General features: G+C 42.1%; 1 protein-coding gene across 1 annotated transcript in view; it reads left to right on the forward strand.

Annotated features, from left to right (window-relative positions):
* Nucleotides 1-16758, forward strand: part of KCNMA1 (potassium calcium-activated channel subfamily M alpha 1) — a 749962-nt gene that overhangs the window by 662288 nt on the left and 70916 nt on the right. The window contains 3 exon segments of the mRNA XM_036027545.1: nt 4787-4910; nt 9594-9818; nt 13231-13423. Coding sequence (XP_035883438.1) covers nt 4787-4910; nt 9594-9818; nt 13231-13423 — 542 coding nt within the window.

Genomic DNA, 16758 nt, shown 5'->3' on the forward strand with positions numbered 1-16758 from the left:
TGGAGACAGACTTTTGGTTCCACTGAACAAATTAACTGGCAAGAGTCTAGGCATCCTCTTTTGGCTGGGTTGGGCTGTCAGAGGTACTGATCCTCAAATGCAGGTGTAAGTTAAAGACCACAGAGAAGTTTCCACTCAGGTAGGGTAGATCTAATTATGTATGTATGTTGGGGATAGTGGGTTATGCTGGGGAGGAGAGGGACATTGGCTCAAGCTCTTAGACTAAGATATTGTGTATTTCCAGTATATTTCCATTTGTAAACTGATGGCAGGATGCTCCTCTCCCTTAACTGAACAGAGGAGACTAAGGTGCAGGAAGTGTTACTAGGGTTGTCAGTGGACTCATAACTGATACAATGCCTGTTTTTCTTTAAGCTGGATTATTGTATTGGTTTTTGTGGGGCTGCCCTAATAAAGTATCACAGACTGGGTACCACAACAGAAACTTATTTTCTGACAGTTCTGGAATCTGGAAGTCCTAGATCATGTTGGCAGTATTGGTTCCTTCAGGCCATGGCAAAAGGACATGTACCAGGCCTCTGTCCTCAGCTTGTAGGTGGCTGTCTTATTCCTGTGTCTTCACATCAGTTTCCTTTTATAGGTGTCTGCATCCAAATTTCTTCTCCTTATAAGCACACCAGTTATGTTGAATTAGGGCTTACTCTGATAACCTCATTTTCATGTAATTACCTTCTTAAAGAACCCATCTCAAAATACAGTCACATTTTGCTGTACTAGGGATTAGGACTCTAACATACAGATTTTGTGGGGGACACAATTTAGCCCTTAACAACTATACAGCAGCAGATATACCTCCCCTCATAGAATTTCTCTTAGCCTAACATAAGGCATATTCATTGGCTAAGTGGTAAGTAACAAATGAGTCATGAATTAATTCTGGTGCATTTTAGGGAAGTTGGGATTACCTTGTGAGTTGAGAAAATACATACATAATTAAGATGTGACAAGCAATATCTATTACTGGTCTTGGGTTCCAACTAAGGGGTCTTTGAGGAGTTGTCTGAGAGCCTGTGGAAGTCATTCAGGGAGGCTTCTGTTGGTCCTCTTTCCCATGTGCAACAAACTACCCGATTCTTCTCCTGGTCCTGACCACAGCAATGTTGGTTGTGCTCAGTGGCAAATGCTTAGACTTGCTTCTATTGCTATCAATGCCCCAAAACTCAATTTAGATATACAAGTTCCTGTGGACAGCTGACTCTTCCCTCTTTACAGATGTCACAGATCCCTCCACCACATAAGCTGATTGAAGGCACTTGTAATCCCTACAGGAAAGACATGGTAAAAAACTTTATCCTGTTTGGACCAAAGTTTCAGCTTGTTGTGCTGCTGGAATGAATAACATTCCCAGTTTCCTCCCAGACAGTGGACTTCAGTGAATGAGGAACAGTTGTAGCCCTAATGCAACTCTAAAAGTTATCAGTTTCTTATGCTTCTTACTGTCTATGCTTGCTCCAATAGCTTTTCTTCACTTGCTGAGCCCTTTGGCTTTTTGATGCCCAACAGTGGTTCAATATTTCTCAAATTCTTCTAGACACCTGTTTCCCTAACAAGAGCACACTGCTTCAAATCTTAAAGGTCTTCTAGGTTTACCCAACATCTATAATAAAACACCCTTTGTATCTCCAGCTCCTCTGGAATGTCAAATGATGAGAAATTCACTGCCTTGGTAAACATCTCTTCATTTTTTAAAAAACTTCAACTTTTTATAGCATTTTTTTTTGTTTTTTATTTTTGAAACTTGATGTTTATTTTACCTCAGTATCATGCATCACTCCTGGTCTGCTCTCGGTCAGTTGTAGTCAGTTGAATCCATCTCCCACTTGACTGCCATTGCACATGTGAGAAGAGGTAGTGTGTCTGGCCTGAGTCTTCTGTACCCCAGATTAGGTAGTACTGTAGCTGACACCTGCCACCATGGTTTTAGGTGCCATTCTCTGGCTCTTTTTGTTTGGGCCTCAGTTCTTTGAGATGGGCCTAATGGCTGCTAATGGATTAACAGTGAAAACATGCTGAGAGTCCTTTCCACCTTTCAGGGCCTAGATCAAACATTACCTTCTCTGTGAGGCCTTCCTTAATCTTACTCAAATGCCAGGCAATTAACAGCTTTGTTCTTAGTGTTCTCATACCACCCTGTACATTACTTTGCTGTAACACTTAACACAGTGTGTCACAAATATTGATTGACATTTTCTCTCTCTGCTGTATTTTAACCCTGTCTTTGATGAGGGACTATTTCTTGCTCATTACAGTATCTTCTGTTCCTGGCTCAGAATAGGGGATTTATGTTTATTGGCTGCTTTGCTGATTCAAGAAACCAAAGTTCAAATTCCAGATAACATGGCTGGTTGAAAAAGAAAATACCTTTGTTCTGGGAGATTTTTGGTGATTCTCAGATCAGACCCTTTGAGGAAAATCCTGGATGTTTATACTGAAATGAGCTAGGCCAGGCTGAACAACTTGTGGGGAATAGATGGTGCAGCCTGGCCTACTGCTGAGACCCACCCCCCCACCAGAGGTTTCAGGATGCTCCAGCACCAATCATGGCTTGCAGCCCTAGTGTCAAATTATACCTGGTGTCCCCAAACCCTCACTCCAGTCAATGAGGCTGTCTTTTTCCCTCTCTTGAGGAGTAATTGATCATTGGGCTTGTTTTTTCTAAAATTTACTTTTCTAAGATGAGGGTTGGAGGCCATGTTACCAAGGAAAGAGAAGGAACCAAAATGTATGTCCTCTTAGTGAAGACACATTGTCTAAAAAAATTTTGGTCAGCTTGCTATATCATTTGCTTGTTTGCTGATGTTACACAAACATTGTCCTGGGTATCTTTTAGTTCCTGAATGTTCCTAAAGTTCCTAAAGTTCCTGAAGGAACTTTATTAAGATCCTCTTGCAACTAAAATATGTTCTGTTAGGCTGGGAAGGGCTCATTCTGTTCATTTTCTCAAGCTTCTTCTCTATGGTGGTCCTTATTCATCAACTTATCCCAGAGGGTAGATGGAGACCTATAAAACTGTTACCCATTCTTCAAGGACAAAAAATCCAAACTTTGCTATTGCCCTAATCTGTGACTAGTTTTATCAGCTACTGTGTTTTTATTTTATCATTTTTGAATGAATTTACTATGTGACAGATAGCCTGGTACTTTAGAACACCACAAGATTTCCCAACAATCCAGCTACTGAGATGCTATTCCAAGGGGGGGGGGGTGGTATTTTCCTATAAGACCTGATATGACAGTTTCTATCATAATCTAGCATGTTTGTTGGAGATAGCTTTGCAGGATTGCCTCACATGGTATTCACTATTTGTCATAGCTTGAAAGCAAATTCTCAGAAATAAATAAATATAGAGTTTTCCCATCTAAAGTGGGTTGGGAGGCTTATTGGGATGCATGGTCGATACCCTGAAAGCTTCTTCTAGGTCTGTGGACCTTGTGGGAGGGACTACTGCCTCTCTCTCTGTGTTCTGAACATATAGGTGAGAAGTACTAGAACAATTTCAGAGGGGGAAACACAAAAAAACTAATTAAAGGTCACCTTTGATGCTCAAAGTAGAATTATTAAAAAGTAAAATCACTCTACAATAAATATTTGGAATTTAAAACTACTTATATTTTCAATCTTGAAAATATAAATAGGTTTATGGACACTGTTATTCAGGAAAAATAGCTACACGTCAGCTAGCTATGCCTGGGATCTTGTTCTAGTTATATGTGGTCATTGTTGTAGAAACCCAGATGACCTACCTCAAAACTGAGGTATGGAATCACTATTGGAGATAGAATCTGGACATGGATGTGGCCCAAGATGAGAGGGTGTATTTCTTGTGCTGTGAGCTTGTTAGACCTGATTGTATTGTAATGCTTAAGGGTGTTGGTGAGGTTCTGCCATTCCATAGGAGGGGAGGACCAGTTATAAGCATCTTCCTTTTCCACTAGTAAACAAGGGAAGAGAGGGTGGATGCAGCCTTAAGAATTCAAGACAAGTCTATTAAGATGCGTCTGAGCTTGAGGCTCTCCTGCAAGGAAAGCTGCATTTGGAGGTGAAGGTGGGGTGGGGAGCAGCATCATTGGACTGTTCATGCAAATGCAGTTGTCAAGGCAAGGAGAGAGGCGGTTGCTTAGTATTGAAATCATGTATTCCAGATGTGGGCATTTGGTAGTCAATCTGCTCTGAAGTGACATGCTGCTGAATCTTTAAAGGGCTTCAGCCGGGAACAGCAAAATCTGATTGGGCAAATTGCTAAAATATTTAAAGTGCAGCCTGTTAAAGCTTTTACTGCGAAGAAAATCACGTCAGAAGTTGTAGTCAGAAAGAGCGAGTAATTGGCTTTCCATCCTCATGCCAGTCAGTCAGCATGAAACTCTATCCCTATTCCTTCCTCTTCATTGCCAATGCTAATAATAACCGTGTGGGGGGTGGGGGGTGGGCAGGAGGGGGTGCTGAGAGATTGCATAGCTGGAAAGTGAGAGGGGGAGAAAGAGTGAGCTCTTCATAAAAAGGGAGATCAAATCCACAAAACAACATGAAGGCCAGTTTAGAGAAAGGGGAATAGGAGAGAATGGCAGGATTATTACCTGACAAAGGTCACCTGTACTTCCAAGTGGTGGTGTTTTGGGTCAGTTGTCTTTCAAACACAAGAATGGCCTTCAGTAACAACCAGTTCCTCTGTGTGTTTGATCTCTTCCGAGATGTAACTCAGGGGGCATTTTTCATTTATCATTTATCACATTTTCCACTTAGGTTTTCCTGTCATTTTCTCCCCAGGCATGACCCCTTGTTAATTCCTGGCAATGATCAGATTGACAACATGGACTCCAACGTGAAGAAATACGACTCTACTGGGATGTTTCACTGGTGCGCACCCAAGGAAATAGAGAAAGTCATCCTGGTGAGTGGCAGACTGCAGAATTGATGCCATCCGCTCTGCTCCCAAAGTACATTTGCTAGGAATGTGGTTTTCCTAACCGGATAGTAGGATAATATAGTCCCAGGTCCTAATTACTTTTGTTAAAATTCAGAACACATATTGAAGTAACTAGAGCTCTCATCAGAACATGAACCAAGAGTAGAATTTTCCACCTCTGAATATTTGTTGGTGCATTACCGCAGGGTCACATGCTGTGTGAAAGGCATCACGAGAGGCCGTATGTGCCTTAACTTCTGTGGATGTGGCTCTGGGGCCAGGGTCTGCCTGTGCCATTTAGTAGCTGCACAGCCTTGGGCAATGCACTTGATCTTGCACTTCAGCTCTCTTATCTGTAAGAAAATGAGATGAGAATGACCCTAACTCATAGGGTTGTGGTGAAAATTAAAATCCAACTTATGACTGAATAAACTTACCTATTATAATTATTACTGGTAAATGTTGTGAAGAAATCTGAACACTGCCTATATTATTATGTTTATAATATTATCTTGTATTCGTCTAGATAATGGTTTTGCATATTTGTGATTCTTCTTAGAACAAAATGCAGACAGGCAAAGTGCTAATGATAACGACGGTGAACCGTGGGTCATCCCAGGAAGGTGGGAATTCCTAGCCCTCTTTCTTGGTTGGCTCATCTCTGTAGCAGTTGTGGGCTTTTCTAGTTTGTCTCAGGCATGTCAGCATAGATAACAATCCATTTCACTCTTTAGGCTTGCCTTATTAACAGCCTTAGGTTTTAATGCCTACATCAGCCTTCCCACAGCTTATTGTCTTGCTAATCCATAGAAAATGGATTAATAATCAGAAAGGTCAAATGGAAGGGTTCTTTCTCCCTTGTGCCGCTAATCCCCAGATTGCTGGGGCCTACTCCCTTATGTGAGCCAGGAAAATCTGATCATTTCTGATGTCATGGCTACCCTTCCTAAAAAAGAACTGTTTCAGTTCCTCTAAGTGGCTTTGTGCTCCCACCCACTAGAATTTTTCCTGTATTTTATCTGAATGAGTGTGTTATGTCAGTGTAATTTAATCATGTATTACAAGCCAATACAGCATTGTGTCACAGTATTGTGTTGGAGACTGTCTCAGAGGTGTGAATGTTGTAGACAAAAGCACAGACAATCAGAATTCTCAGGAAACAGCCATTGTCCAACTTACCTAGTGTACAAATGGTTCTAACCACAAAGATACTTATGCATTTACATCCTGATGTTGTGCCCACTGGATTTTTGCTCTGGTGATCAACACTCAGCCTCACATAACCCACCTGTGGCAGGTTGAAGGCTGAGTGCCATATCTGGGATCCAGGGTTGTGGTCTCCTATCTTCATATATGCTAGGGTACTGTTGGCTGTTTGCTCTGTTCTTCCATAGATTGGCTAGGTTTTTCTCCCATCAGTAGGGGAAAGTGGAATATGCTTCCTTCTACCTTGCCACCATCTTCAGTCTCCTGGGGATCCAGGGTTTTAATAAATAACAGACATGCAGTCAGAGTTCCCTGCTAGCATGAAAGAGTTTAGGGAGATGAGTTATTACTTTTCCCATCCAAAAAACATCATTTAACAAAATATTTATAACAATCTTTTATGTGCTAGGCATGGCTGCTGTTGTTGGAGTAGAGCCTCTGACCTCTGCTCTCATAGAGTGTGTCTTCTAGTGGGGGCTAAGAGAAGACCTCCAGGTGGACAAATGAATACATAACATATCAGACATTGATAAAGTGCTATGGAGAAAATAAAGCAAGGTCATGGGCTAGAAAGAAACAGGGGGATGCTATTTATTTATCTAATCCTCATCCAAGGAAAAATCTATTCATCTTAGAGAGAGAGAGGAAGAGAGAGAAAGGGAGGGAAGGGGAGGGGAGAGGAGGGGACAGACAGGAAGAGAGGGAAACATTGATGTGAGAGAGAAACATGGATCGGTTGTCCCCTATATGTGTCCTAACCAGGAATTAAACCGACAGCCTAGGTATGTGCCCTTACCAGGAATCAAATTTGGAACCTTTTGATGCACAGGACAATGCTCCAGCCAACTGAGCCACACCAGCCAGGGCCAGAGAGATGCCATTTAGACAGTGTGGTCCAAGAGGCCTTCTATAAAGTCACATTGGAGCAGAGATGAGCATGCTCAAAAGATGCTCTGTAGTGTGCGTACCCTAACTGCCTTGGTGTAGGACACTAACTGCTATAGGAGTTAGACATTATGTGATGGCTTCAATGTTGAGGAAATGATCATCTAATTAAAGAGAAAATATACAACAACCATGAAACAATACATTTAAAGCTTCATGTTAAGAGGCACAAAGTAATAGTCACATCTAGGGGAGAAGACTGGCATGCATCTAAGTGTCCAGGAAGCCTTATTGGAGACAAACAGGTTGTACTCCAAAGGGTCTGAGGCCATTAAGGCCAAGCTTGGGGTAGGCCTTGGAGCATTTGTAGGAGACATAGGATGCACATGTGAGTAGTTTCTCTAGTGGGTCTTACACCTGGCAGAATCAGATTCTCTAGGGCTGAGGTCCAGGAACTGAAATCTTTACAAGGTTCTCTAGGTGATTTGTGGTGGCTGATCTGAGGATTGGTGTCTTGGTCCCCATATCTAAGCTTCTAGGGTCAGCATCTGTACCTCTGCCACAGCTAACTGGTGCCTTGCCCTCCACCCTATTCTTGATTCCTTGCCTCTCCTCTGGACCCAGTTTGGATTCCTCAGGGTCATTGATGGGAACTAGCTGCCAGGTGATCTGGCCAATTCAGAATAATTAGGAGCCACATTACAGACTAGTTGACCCTCTGTTGGTGGTACCCAGGCACACACACTTCATGCAGCCAAGATAACTAACTCCAGGTCTACTACTCCACGAAATGGTGATATGGGTTGTGACTCCCCACTTGATCCCCCTTGGTCTCAGTTTATAAAACATTTCTTACAGCCTGCGTCTTTGGTGTTTCTCTGCTCTTTCAAAAGGAAACCAATAATGGTGACAGCCCTTGTTTTATTCTAATGCTCAGGGAGTAAAAGGTAGCTTCTTCCTCTCTTTGGGGGTTACTGTAACAACCCTGGCATTGTTGTGAATGGCAATATTGGCATTTAAACAATCAATACATGGGTCAATTCTAGGGATTAAATGGAGCAGAGTTTGATATGTGCAGTGGACATTAATATGCCTCTCCAAAAGCATTGTAAGTCGCACAGGGCTATCCAGGCACTCAGTGCGTGGACAGGGAGGAAGGAAGGCAAGAGGGGAGGTATTGGACCAGAAGGAGAAGTAGACAAAGGCCCACAGCTGGCCTTCTTGTGTTGTTCTCTTCACCAACTCAGTGAGCAAAACACCCAGCAGTGGCTAACATTTCCATTTCCTGGGAAGCTGGTGTCCACCTCTAAATGGGGTGATTTGATTCTTTCATTTGTCTCCTTTGTAGATATAGGCCTAGGGGTGCGGAAAGACATGGGCTGTTATTGTTCTTACTGATCTTGCCCTAGATCTTTTTCATGATTTTTTTGAAACCTCTCTTTGGTAACTTGTGCAGGTGAGCCACTCTAGGCATGCTCCTGGAGACCCCAAGGCAGCAGTGGACAGGGGTCAGCACACTTTCTATAAAGGGTCATATAATACATTATTTAGGTTTTGTTGGGCATACTATCTATGTCACAGCTAATCAGCTCTGCCATTATAAGGTAAAAACAATCATAGGCAATACCTAAATGAATAAGTTGGCTATTACAATATAATTTTACTGGAATTTGAATATCATATAATTTTCACATATCATGAAATACTCTTCTTTTTTTTCAACAATTTTAAAATTATAAATGAATCTTAGCTCACTAGCCATGGTCGTGCAAACTATGGTCTGAGGACCATGGTTTACCAATGCCTGGCATAGGATATCATGGTCTACCTATTGATGTAATGACTTACTTATCATCTCACAGATGAATCTAGAACTCAAAACTCAAATTTCTTGAGCTGAGACCAACATAGAATGTGATCAGTCTATCCTCATCTCAGCAATAGAGGCAGAAAACACAGTTCATTTTATCAATAATTTAATGGAAACTAAGTCTTCCCTTTCCAAATAACATAAATATTACGGTTCCCTCTGATTTTCCCCCTGAAAATTATTATGAAAGAAATCCTGTTCATATGCATGTATGGCATATCTTTTAAAAATTTTCTATCAAAAAAGGTAGTGATATGTATGTATATATGTTTCAATATATTTATTACACCAGTATAATATATGAGTGTATACACATACCCTATTTTTCAGAATATAAGGTACACCCCCCTCACCCCCAATTTGGGAGGAATAATGGTTGTTAATGCTGCTGTTGAGTTCTGTTTACATTTAAATTTGGTGAAATATTATGTTATTTATGTTATAAATATTTTACCACATTTTTTTTGCTTCAAAATTTTTTTGCCTATTTTTCTCCTCTAAAACCTAAGTGTGTTTTATGGTCTGAAAATATGGTGCTGAAATTGTAACTATATATCACACTGTTGGAAATAAATATAATAGCATATAATAGCACATAGTAAGCACTCAAATGTTTACTCAATCCTTCACACTCATGATTTTTTTAGTTCTAAACACAGCCCTATGAGGTCGTCTCTCCAATGCTCATGCACTTCTTCCTATTGCAGACACGAAGTGAAGCAGCCATGACCGTCCTGAGTGGCCACGTAGTGGTCTGCATCTTTGGCGATGTCAGCTCAGCCCTGATTGGCCTCCGGAACCTGGTGATGCCACTCCGTGCCAGCAACTTTCATTACCATGAGCTCAAGCACATTGTGTTTGTGGGCTCCATTGAGTACCTCAAGCGGGAATGGGAGACTCTTCATAACTTCCCCAAAGTGTCCATATTGCCTGTAAGTCCATGGTCATATTATTTATGGGTTTTTTTCCCCATCCTTTCATTCACAAAAGAAAATCCCAGATGGATGTAATAGTTGTAGCTTTGATCATGCCTCCACTTCTTTATCTGGTTGTGGACCTGAGGACTCAGCCCTTCCCCTGTGCTCCATCTAGGAATATCTAAACCCTGGGGACTTTATTAGAAGAATCTACAGCTTCATTGAGTTGCTCATCAGATGTGAGTTTAGCTGGTATCAAATGTATTAACCACATTGATGTCTGAACACTCTCTTGCCTATCCAAATCCAGTGCTGTGGGATGTTACGGTACTTAGAGCAGAATTCCCTTATGGGACTATTTATTTCATTTTATTTATGACATTATTAATGCTTGGGGAAATCTTGATTGAACCATTCTATTTTGAACTATATGTATCTAATAGAGTTCTTTGTTTACTTTGCTGTACAGAAGGCCAACCTCTTCTGCTGGTCAGCCTTTGCCTCTCATTCATTTAGAAGCCCAGCAGTGTTTGTGTGGGTTTGTGTATGGGCCTGCAATGCGCGTGCCTATGATATTATTCATTACAAAATACTGCTACCCAAATCTAAAAGGAAGTAGTCCTTACACTACTGTACAATGTAGTGTGAGGACATGGGATGTATGATCTGTGAGTCATCTAACTACATCCTAATTATTGATCAATATATTTGCCATAAATGTTCAAAAATTATATTGTACATGTCAATATTTGATATAATTCTCTATGGCACAAATCCAGGCAAATATCACTCATTCTCTATATATTTTTCTTGGAAGTTCACATCCCTAAGACTGAGGAACATGAATTTGAAGCTACATTTCTAGAGGGCTGGGTTTTTCCCCACTTATGGGGCTGAAATTCACTATTTCTATTATCAGCTTTCAGAACCTCAGAAGTGGACAAAGTAGTGAAGTAATATAATTCACTAACAACACATAAGACTGTAGCTACAAGTAATATATATTAGTAGCTACCATTTATCCTTATGTATACCTGGTACAATAGGTATTCAATAAATTTTTTAAAGACTTGAGAAAAATGTAGACAGACACCTCTTGGTTTCTGGGCCCAAAACTCACTGACTTAATAAACACATGTAATTAACAATAGGCACCTGCAAAAAATCAAATAGTCATACACACTGAAGAGTTTAAACAGATATATGCCTTGCTAATTTCAGACATCATCTGTTTGATCTTGTTTTCCCATGATCATCTTCCTGCGTGTGATCTTGCACATAGTCCCCTAGGAGCATACAGACTGGGGTCTAAAAGTATTTTGTGAGGAGCTTATTATTTTCCTGGGTTACATGAGTCTGTGTGTATGTGTGATGTTTGGTATGTGTGTGTGTTTCCTTCTGCATGCCCTTGTGCATATCCACTCACATGCCTGCATTTATATGAGTGAGCTTTTATATTTGCAGGTCTCTTTCAAACACTCCAAAATTTAGCATACTCAAGTACAGCTTATTTGTACAAAATGGGCCTTCTCTGTCTTCACGTATTTCATTGTTTAAACAGTGCCTCACAGATAGGGTGAGCTCTGAGAAACACAAGGTGTTTCTATGTATGCCATTTATATTTCTTGAGTTTTGAAATCACGTGGATACAACTGTGCAAGGATTGTCTTATATCACAATTACTGCTGGAGTCCCTACAAGATGAAAATTAAAAGAATATGGATGTAGGCAATTGAGGCTTATGCACTGTGCAATGATTCAGGAAGTTGGTCAAACTTATTTTGTGCCAAGAGATCCCAGGTAGAGAGGGGATTCTTCTCTTTCTCTCAAAAGATAATGCTTCAAAGTCTGGAATGAGTAGCTTCTTAGCCCTACAGTACTAAATGCCTCGTCCTCCTTCATTCCACTTTGTGGCAATATTCTGGTGGCTGAGAATAGAGTCATGACTGCCACTGAGTCATAAAAGAAGGTTGATGGCCTTGACCTCTGCAACAAGTCAAACCTTCTCAAAGCCCCTTTTCCAGGAAGGAGAACCACAAAAAGGTATCCACAGATACAAGACAGTAGGCAAACCCTCTCCCTACAGTCAGTAAGGGGTGGCTTCACACAGAGGTGAATGCTACTACAGTCTCCATGCAGGCAAATCAGAAGCTGGATTCAGGCTGGAGGACCAAGGAGGCAGAGGGCTGGATGCGAACTCCAAGGGATGTCCCTAGGGAGCTTGGCCATGGGATAGATAGCCTGATGAGTTCTGCCATGATGCCTCCTGAGGACACAGAGCATGTGGCATACATGCTCCTCACCTCTAGGACTAACCCTCACACTTCACCTGTGTATGCCTTCCTGGTTTCTTTGTCATTACCTCCTAGATCTGTATTTCCCCCCCCACTATTTTGTTGTTTTAGGATTTTAAAAATCTGTTTACTGGCTTATTTACTTTTAATTACACCAGTAACATACAAACACATTCTGGTTACAAAATATTCAAATAATACAGAAGTATGTGAAGTCAAAACAAACTTTTTACTTTACCCCCAATCTTATTCTCTTCCCCTGAGGTGATTACTGTTATGAGTTTAGTGTGAATTTTTTCTGAACTTCCTCTCTGAGTGTATGTACATTCATAAATACACTCATAAATATATAGTTTTATTTTAGAGAGTCTTCCAAGGCAACACTTGCACAGAGAGCTGTTTCAGTCCCTTTACCGGCTGCGTAGACTCCCATTGTATATATGTCCCATGGTATGTTTAAGCACTCCTGTGTTGTTGGACAATTAGGTGATTTCCTTATTTTTTTCCTTACTGAAAATATGCAGTAAAATTATATGACCTGAAGCTTAATTCCTTTCCATCTCCCCTTTGCAAGATGCACATTAATTCTACTCCCTCCCACATCCTCCAAGTGGAGCAGTGTTTCAGCCCCACCTCGTCACACCATGCTCACTGCTATTTCCACTTAGCTGCATTGGAAATTCTACTTGAAGCTCCTGTCTTTTGCTTGAGACAGAAGTGACCTGCCATTAAATAAACAGGCATTTGAAACCCACCCCCTTGTTACATTCTGAAAGCCAGAGGTTGCCACAGGACAGTTACTTAAATCAAGACAATTTCCAGGCAGGAAGAAGATGTAGAACTCTGGCATTATTCCTCTCCCTCGTTTGTTAGTAATAGCTTGATTGAGTATTGAGAGCAAGCCTAAAATGCTGCCATCAGCACTGACTACCCTTTAGATTAGCACACAGCTCCTATTCCCTTGAATGTAGTTAGGCCAGCTTAATGTCAAGGCATAAAAAAGATACTTGTTAAATAATTTCCCAAAGCTCCAGCACAATCTTTAATTTGTTTTTATTTTTTTCCTCTTTCCCTCTAGTTTCTCAGTCTCACTTTTGTGTCTCCTTTTTTTTTTTCTTTCCTCTCTGCCGAAGGGTACGCCATTAAGTCGGGCTGATTTAAGGGCCGTCAACATCAACCTCTGTGACATGTGCGTTATCCTGTCAGCCAATCAGAATAATATTGATGATACTTCGCTGCAGGACAAGGAATGCATCTTGGCGTCACTCAACATCAAATCTATGCAGTTTGATGACAGCATCGGGGTCTTGCAGGCCAATTCCCAAGGTAAGGACAGCCTGTAATACTCCTCTCCTGTGCCTACAGGGGACAGGGGCTGGCAAGAGGGATATCCTTCACTCAGTAATTCAAAGGGGCTCGCATCAGCCTGCCTGGCAGTGGAACTTGTGGTCATTGCGATGGTGTTCAAAGGGGCACCTGCTGCCTCTTCTCACCATCCCAAGGTGCAGGCTTGAAGACGCACACTCAGAATAGGCTGCCTTCCCAGGCAGTAAACCAGCCTTTCCATCACCACCCCTCAGCCTTTTTCAAACAGTGGCTTTATGACCAGGATCACCAGCTAAATGTCAGAGCACTGAAAAAATGCTGGCCCAATGTTTCTCCCCAAAATATATCTTTGCCATTGACCTGTTCTAAGCCTGGCTATTGTTATAGCTGCATGAGTGTTTTAAGCTTAAATTATTATATGCTGGCCAAGGGATGGTGACCCCTGGAGAGTGGAGACCAGATGGGCACTAAAAGTCATTTAGCAAGAGGTGGTGCTCATCAGCCCACCCATTCTCTATAGGAGGCGCAGCAGCCCTAAATGACACATATCTGCCATCTCTGCTTTGCCGCAGTCTTCCCTGTTATTTTCTCCAGGATTTTGGGCAGATAGCTACATGTAAAGATGACATCTAGGAGTCTCAGAGTGTGTGTGGGGGCTCCACCTGCATGCCCCCCCCTCTGGCTGCCACAGATGAGAATAAGTCTACCAAGATGTGATCTGCTTGGGGAGGAAAGGTGGCCAATCTCTCAAAGGAGAAGGGCCAAGAGCCTTTTCCTCAATGGGCTTTTATTAGGTTCATTTTGCACAGGAATACAGGTAAAGCTCATTAATCATTGTTAGGCAGTAGGGATCAAACAATAGATAACAAGGAACTCTGAGGGCCTATTTTGAGTCAGGGTCAGATAGCTAAAGAGCTATAAAACTTTGAGGAAAAAACTCACTTCTTGCTTGGACCCTTATCACTTAATTGAGAGCATTCTAAACAAAGCAGGTTTCACAGGATTTTACATATTCTTCCTTAGGTCTGATTGCCGGGGAACCCGCCCTTCCAGCACAGGGCTGCACCACCCTCTGTCATTGTTTCAGGCTTAAGTCAGGCAGGGGAAGTAAGGCAGGCAAGAGATTAGGAGACTTCTTGCAGACAGAATGAGGACTCAGGTTTTGTCAAAGCTGAGGGGCAAGGGTCCATCACCCCCTTTTGCTGTAGCCCCCCAAGTCCTTCCTTGGGGGCCTCCCACATGATCGTGCCTGTCTTAGGTTGTCCCCCCCCCCCCCGTGGGGAATCTTACCTGCCATTGGCTAACTGACCAAGCATTGGGAGCCAGTTATGAAGTAAAAGGAGCAGAAGCGGCACTCCTGCCAGGGAAATAAGCTTTGTCTCCTTAGTGGCTTCTGGTCTGAATGTCACTTTCTCAGCCTTAGTGTTGCAGGGGTTACAGCTTTTGAAACCAGGCAGGGCAGTTCCCAACATTGGAGAGACAGCATGGCAAAACCCTCTTGACAAACAACCTCACTAGTCAGGGCCTTAGCAGTATTGGATTTAAGGCATTTTCCCCCCAAACACATCTCTATGTAGGTATGCACTAACTGTAGGATTGTTGTCATCTCTGGCCTTTGGGATGGGTGGCATTCCAGGACCAAAGGTAGAGGGAGCACACCCATGAGAACTATAGCTTCTGGGACAAAACACCATCATATTGATGGGATAAAGCTTGGCTTCCTGCAGTCTAGACCTGTGTGCCATGTTATCTTTTGTCAACTTGGTATCACCACCATCTCCTTTTAACATCTGCTTCACATTGCTCCAAAGGTGGGAACAATAGTCCCCAGAATCCTTTTCCTTGCATGGTTCTGGGCTGGGGTCTGCCAATGAGAGGGGCCCTGGGAGAAATCTGGAAACTGGAAGAGAAAAAGTGGCAGCTGCAGCTAGATCCTGAGCAGATGTGAGGTTCAAAGCAGGTCTCAGGGAAGCCTAAGAACCAGTGCCTTTGGTGCTGGGATTGAGAGAAGGGGTGTGGGCTTCTTTGGGGGTCTGAGATTCATAGTATCTTAGGGTGAAGCTCAGGAGAACCTTCCATTTGGTGTTGCAAGTTAAATGGCTAACAGGGGCCTATTGGACTTGCTCCTGCAGCCTTTCCAATGGTTACATCAGCTTCTTCATACTTGGAATAGAAAGGCTTCTATTCTTAACATAACCCTGCTAGATACAGCCAGAGGCCCAGTTTTGACCTCTCCACTCCATCATCCTCTGCCTCTCCTGCAAATTGAAATATTGGTATCCACTTTCTCACCTGTACCCACAGGCAGAGAAACATGTCAAAGCTCTAAGGGACAGCTCTTAGTTCTCCAGTTGCATACTGAGAGGCAGAGAGCAGAGGTGTCAAAGGATGTAAGGAGACAGTATGCTGGTCTTCTAGAAGGTAGAAGAGGCAAGCTAGAATTTAGTTCTGCCTTTAAGTGCTTGTTCTTTAATGTGGGTCTTCCCATTCCAGAGTGGGCATCACTGGGACCTAGTTAGAAGTGCAGAATCTCATGCCCACCCAGACCTTCTGGGTTGGAAGCTGAATTCTAACAAGCTCCTCAGGTGTGCACGACTTTGAAGTACAATAAATCTATCTTCACGCTAACAAAACCAGGTACAGTGAACAAGTTGACCAACCTGTTCAGACCCGCCTCTTCTCCTGGCAGGAACCAGCAAGGAGGGTGGGAAGAAGTGGAAGAGAAGTTCTCCCTGTGGGTTGATGTGGGATTGAGCAAGAGGGACAGGAAAACACCCTCTTTCCCAGCATGCCTATTTCCATCCAATTCAAAACTTGTGATTTTAGAGGTCCATGAATCAAAATCTTAATGTATAATTTAGTTACATAGTTGACCCTTGAACAGCAGAGGTTTGAACTGCATGGGTTCACTTATATATGAATTTTTAAAAATAACTATGTACAGTACTATAAATGTATTTTCCTTATGATTTTCTTAATAGCATATTCTTTTCTCTAGCTCATTTTATTTTAAGAATACAGTGTATAATATACATAACATGCATAATATGTTTTAATTGACTGTTCATGTTACAAGTAAGGCTTCTAGTCAATACGGGGCTATTAATAGTTAAGTTTTGGGGGAGTCAGAAGTTATATGTGGCTTTGGTGGGTGGCTCAGTTGATTGGAGCATCATCTCATGCACCAAAATGTTGTGGGTTCAATTCCCAGACAGGGCACATACCTAGGTCACAGGTTCGATCCCCAGTCACAGTGCATACAGGAGGCAATCAATGTTTCCCTCTCACATTGATCTCTCTCTCTCTCCACTCCTCTAAAAATCATTAAACATATT

Source organism: Phyllostomus discolor, chromosome 5, assembly GCF_004126475.2.
Source record: "Phyllostomus discolor isolate MPI-MPIP mPhyDis1 chromosome 5, mPhyDis1.pri.v3, whole genome shotgun sequence".
In the NCBI taxonomy this organism is placed as follows: domain Eukaryota; kingdom Metazoa; phylum Chordata; class Mammalia; order Chiroptera; family Phyllostomidae; genus Phyllostomus; species Phyllostomus discolor.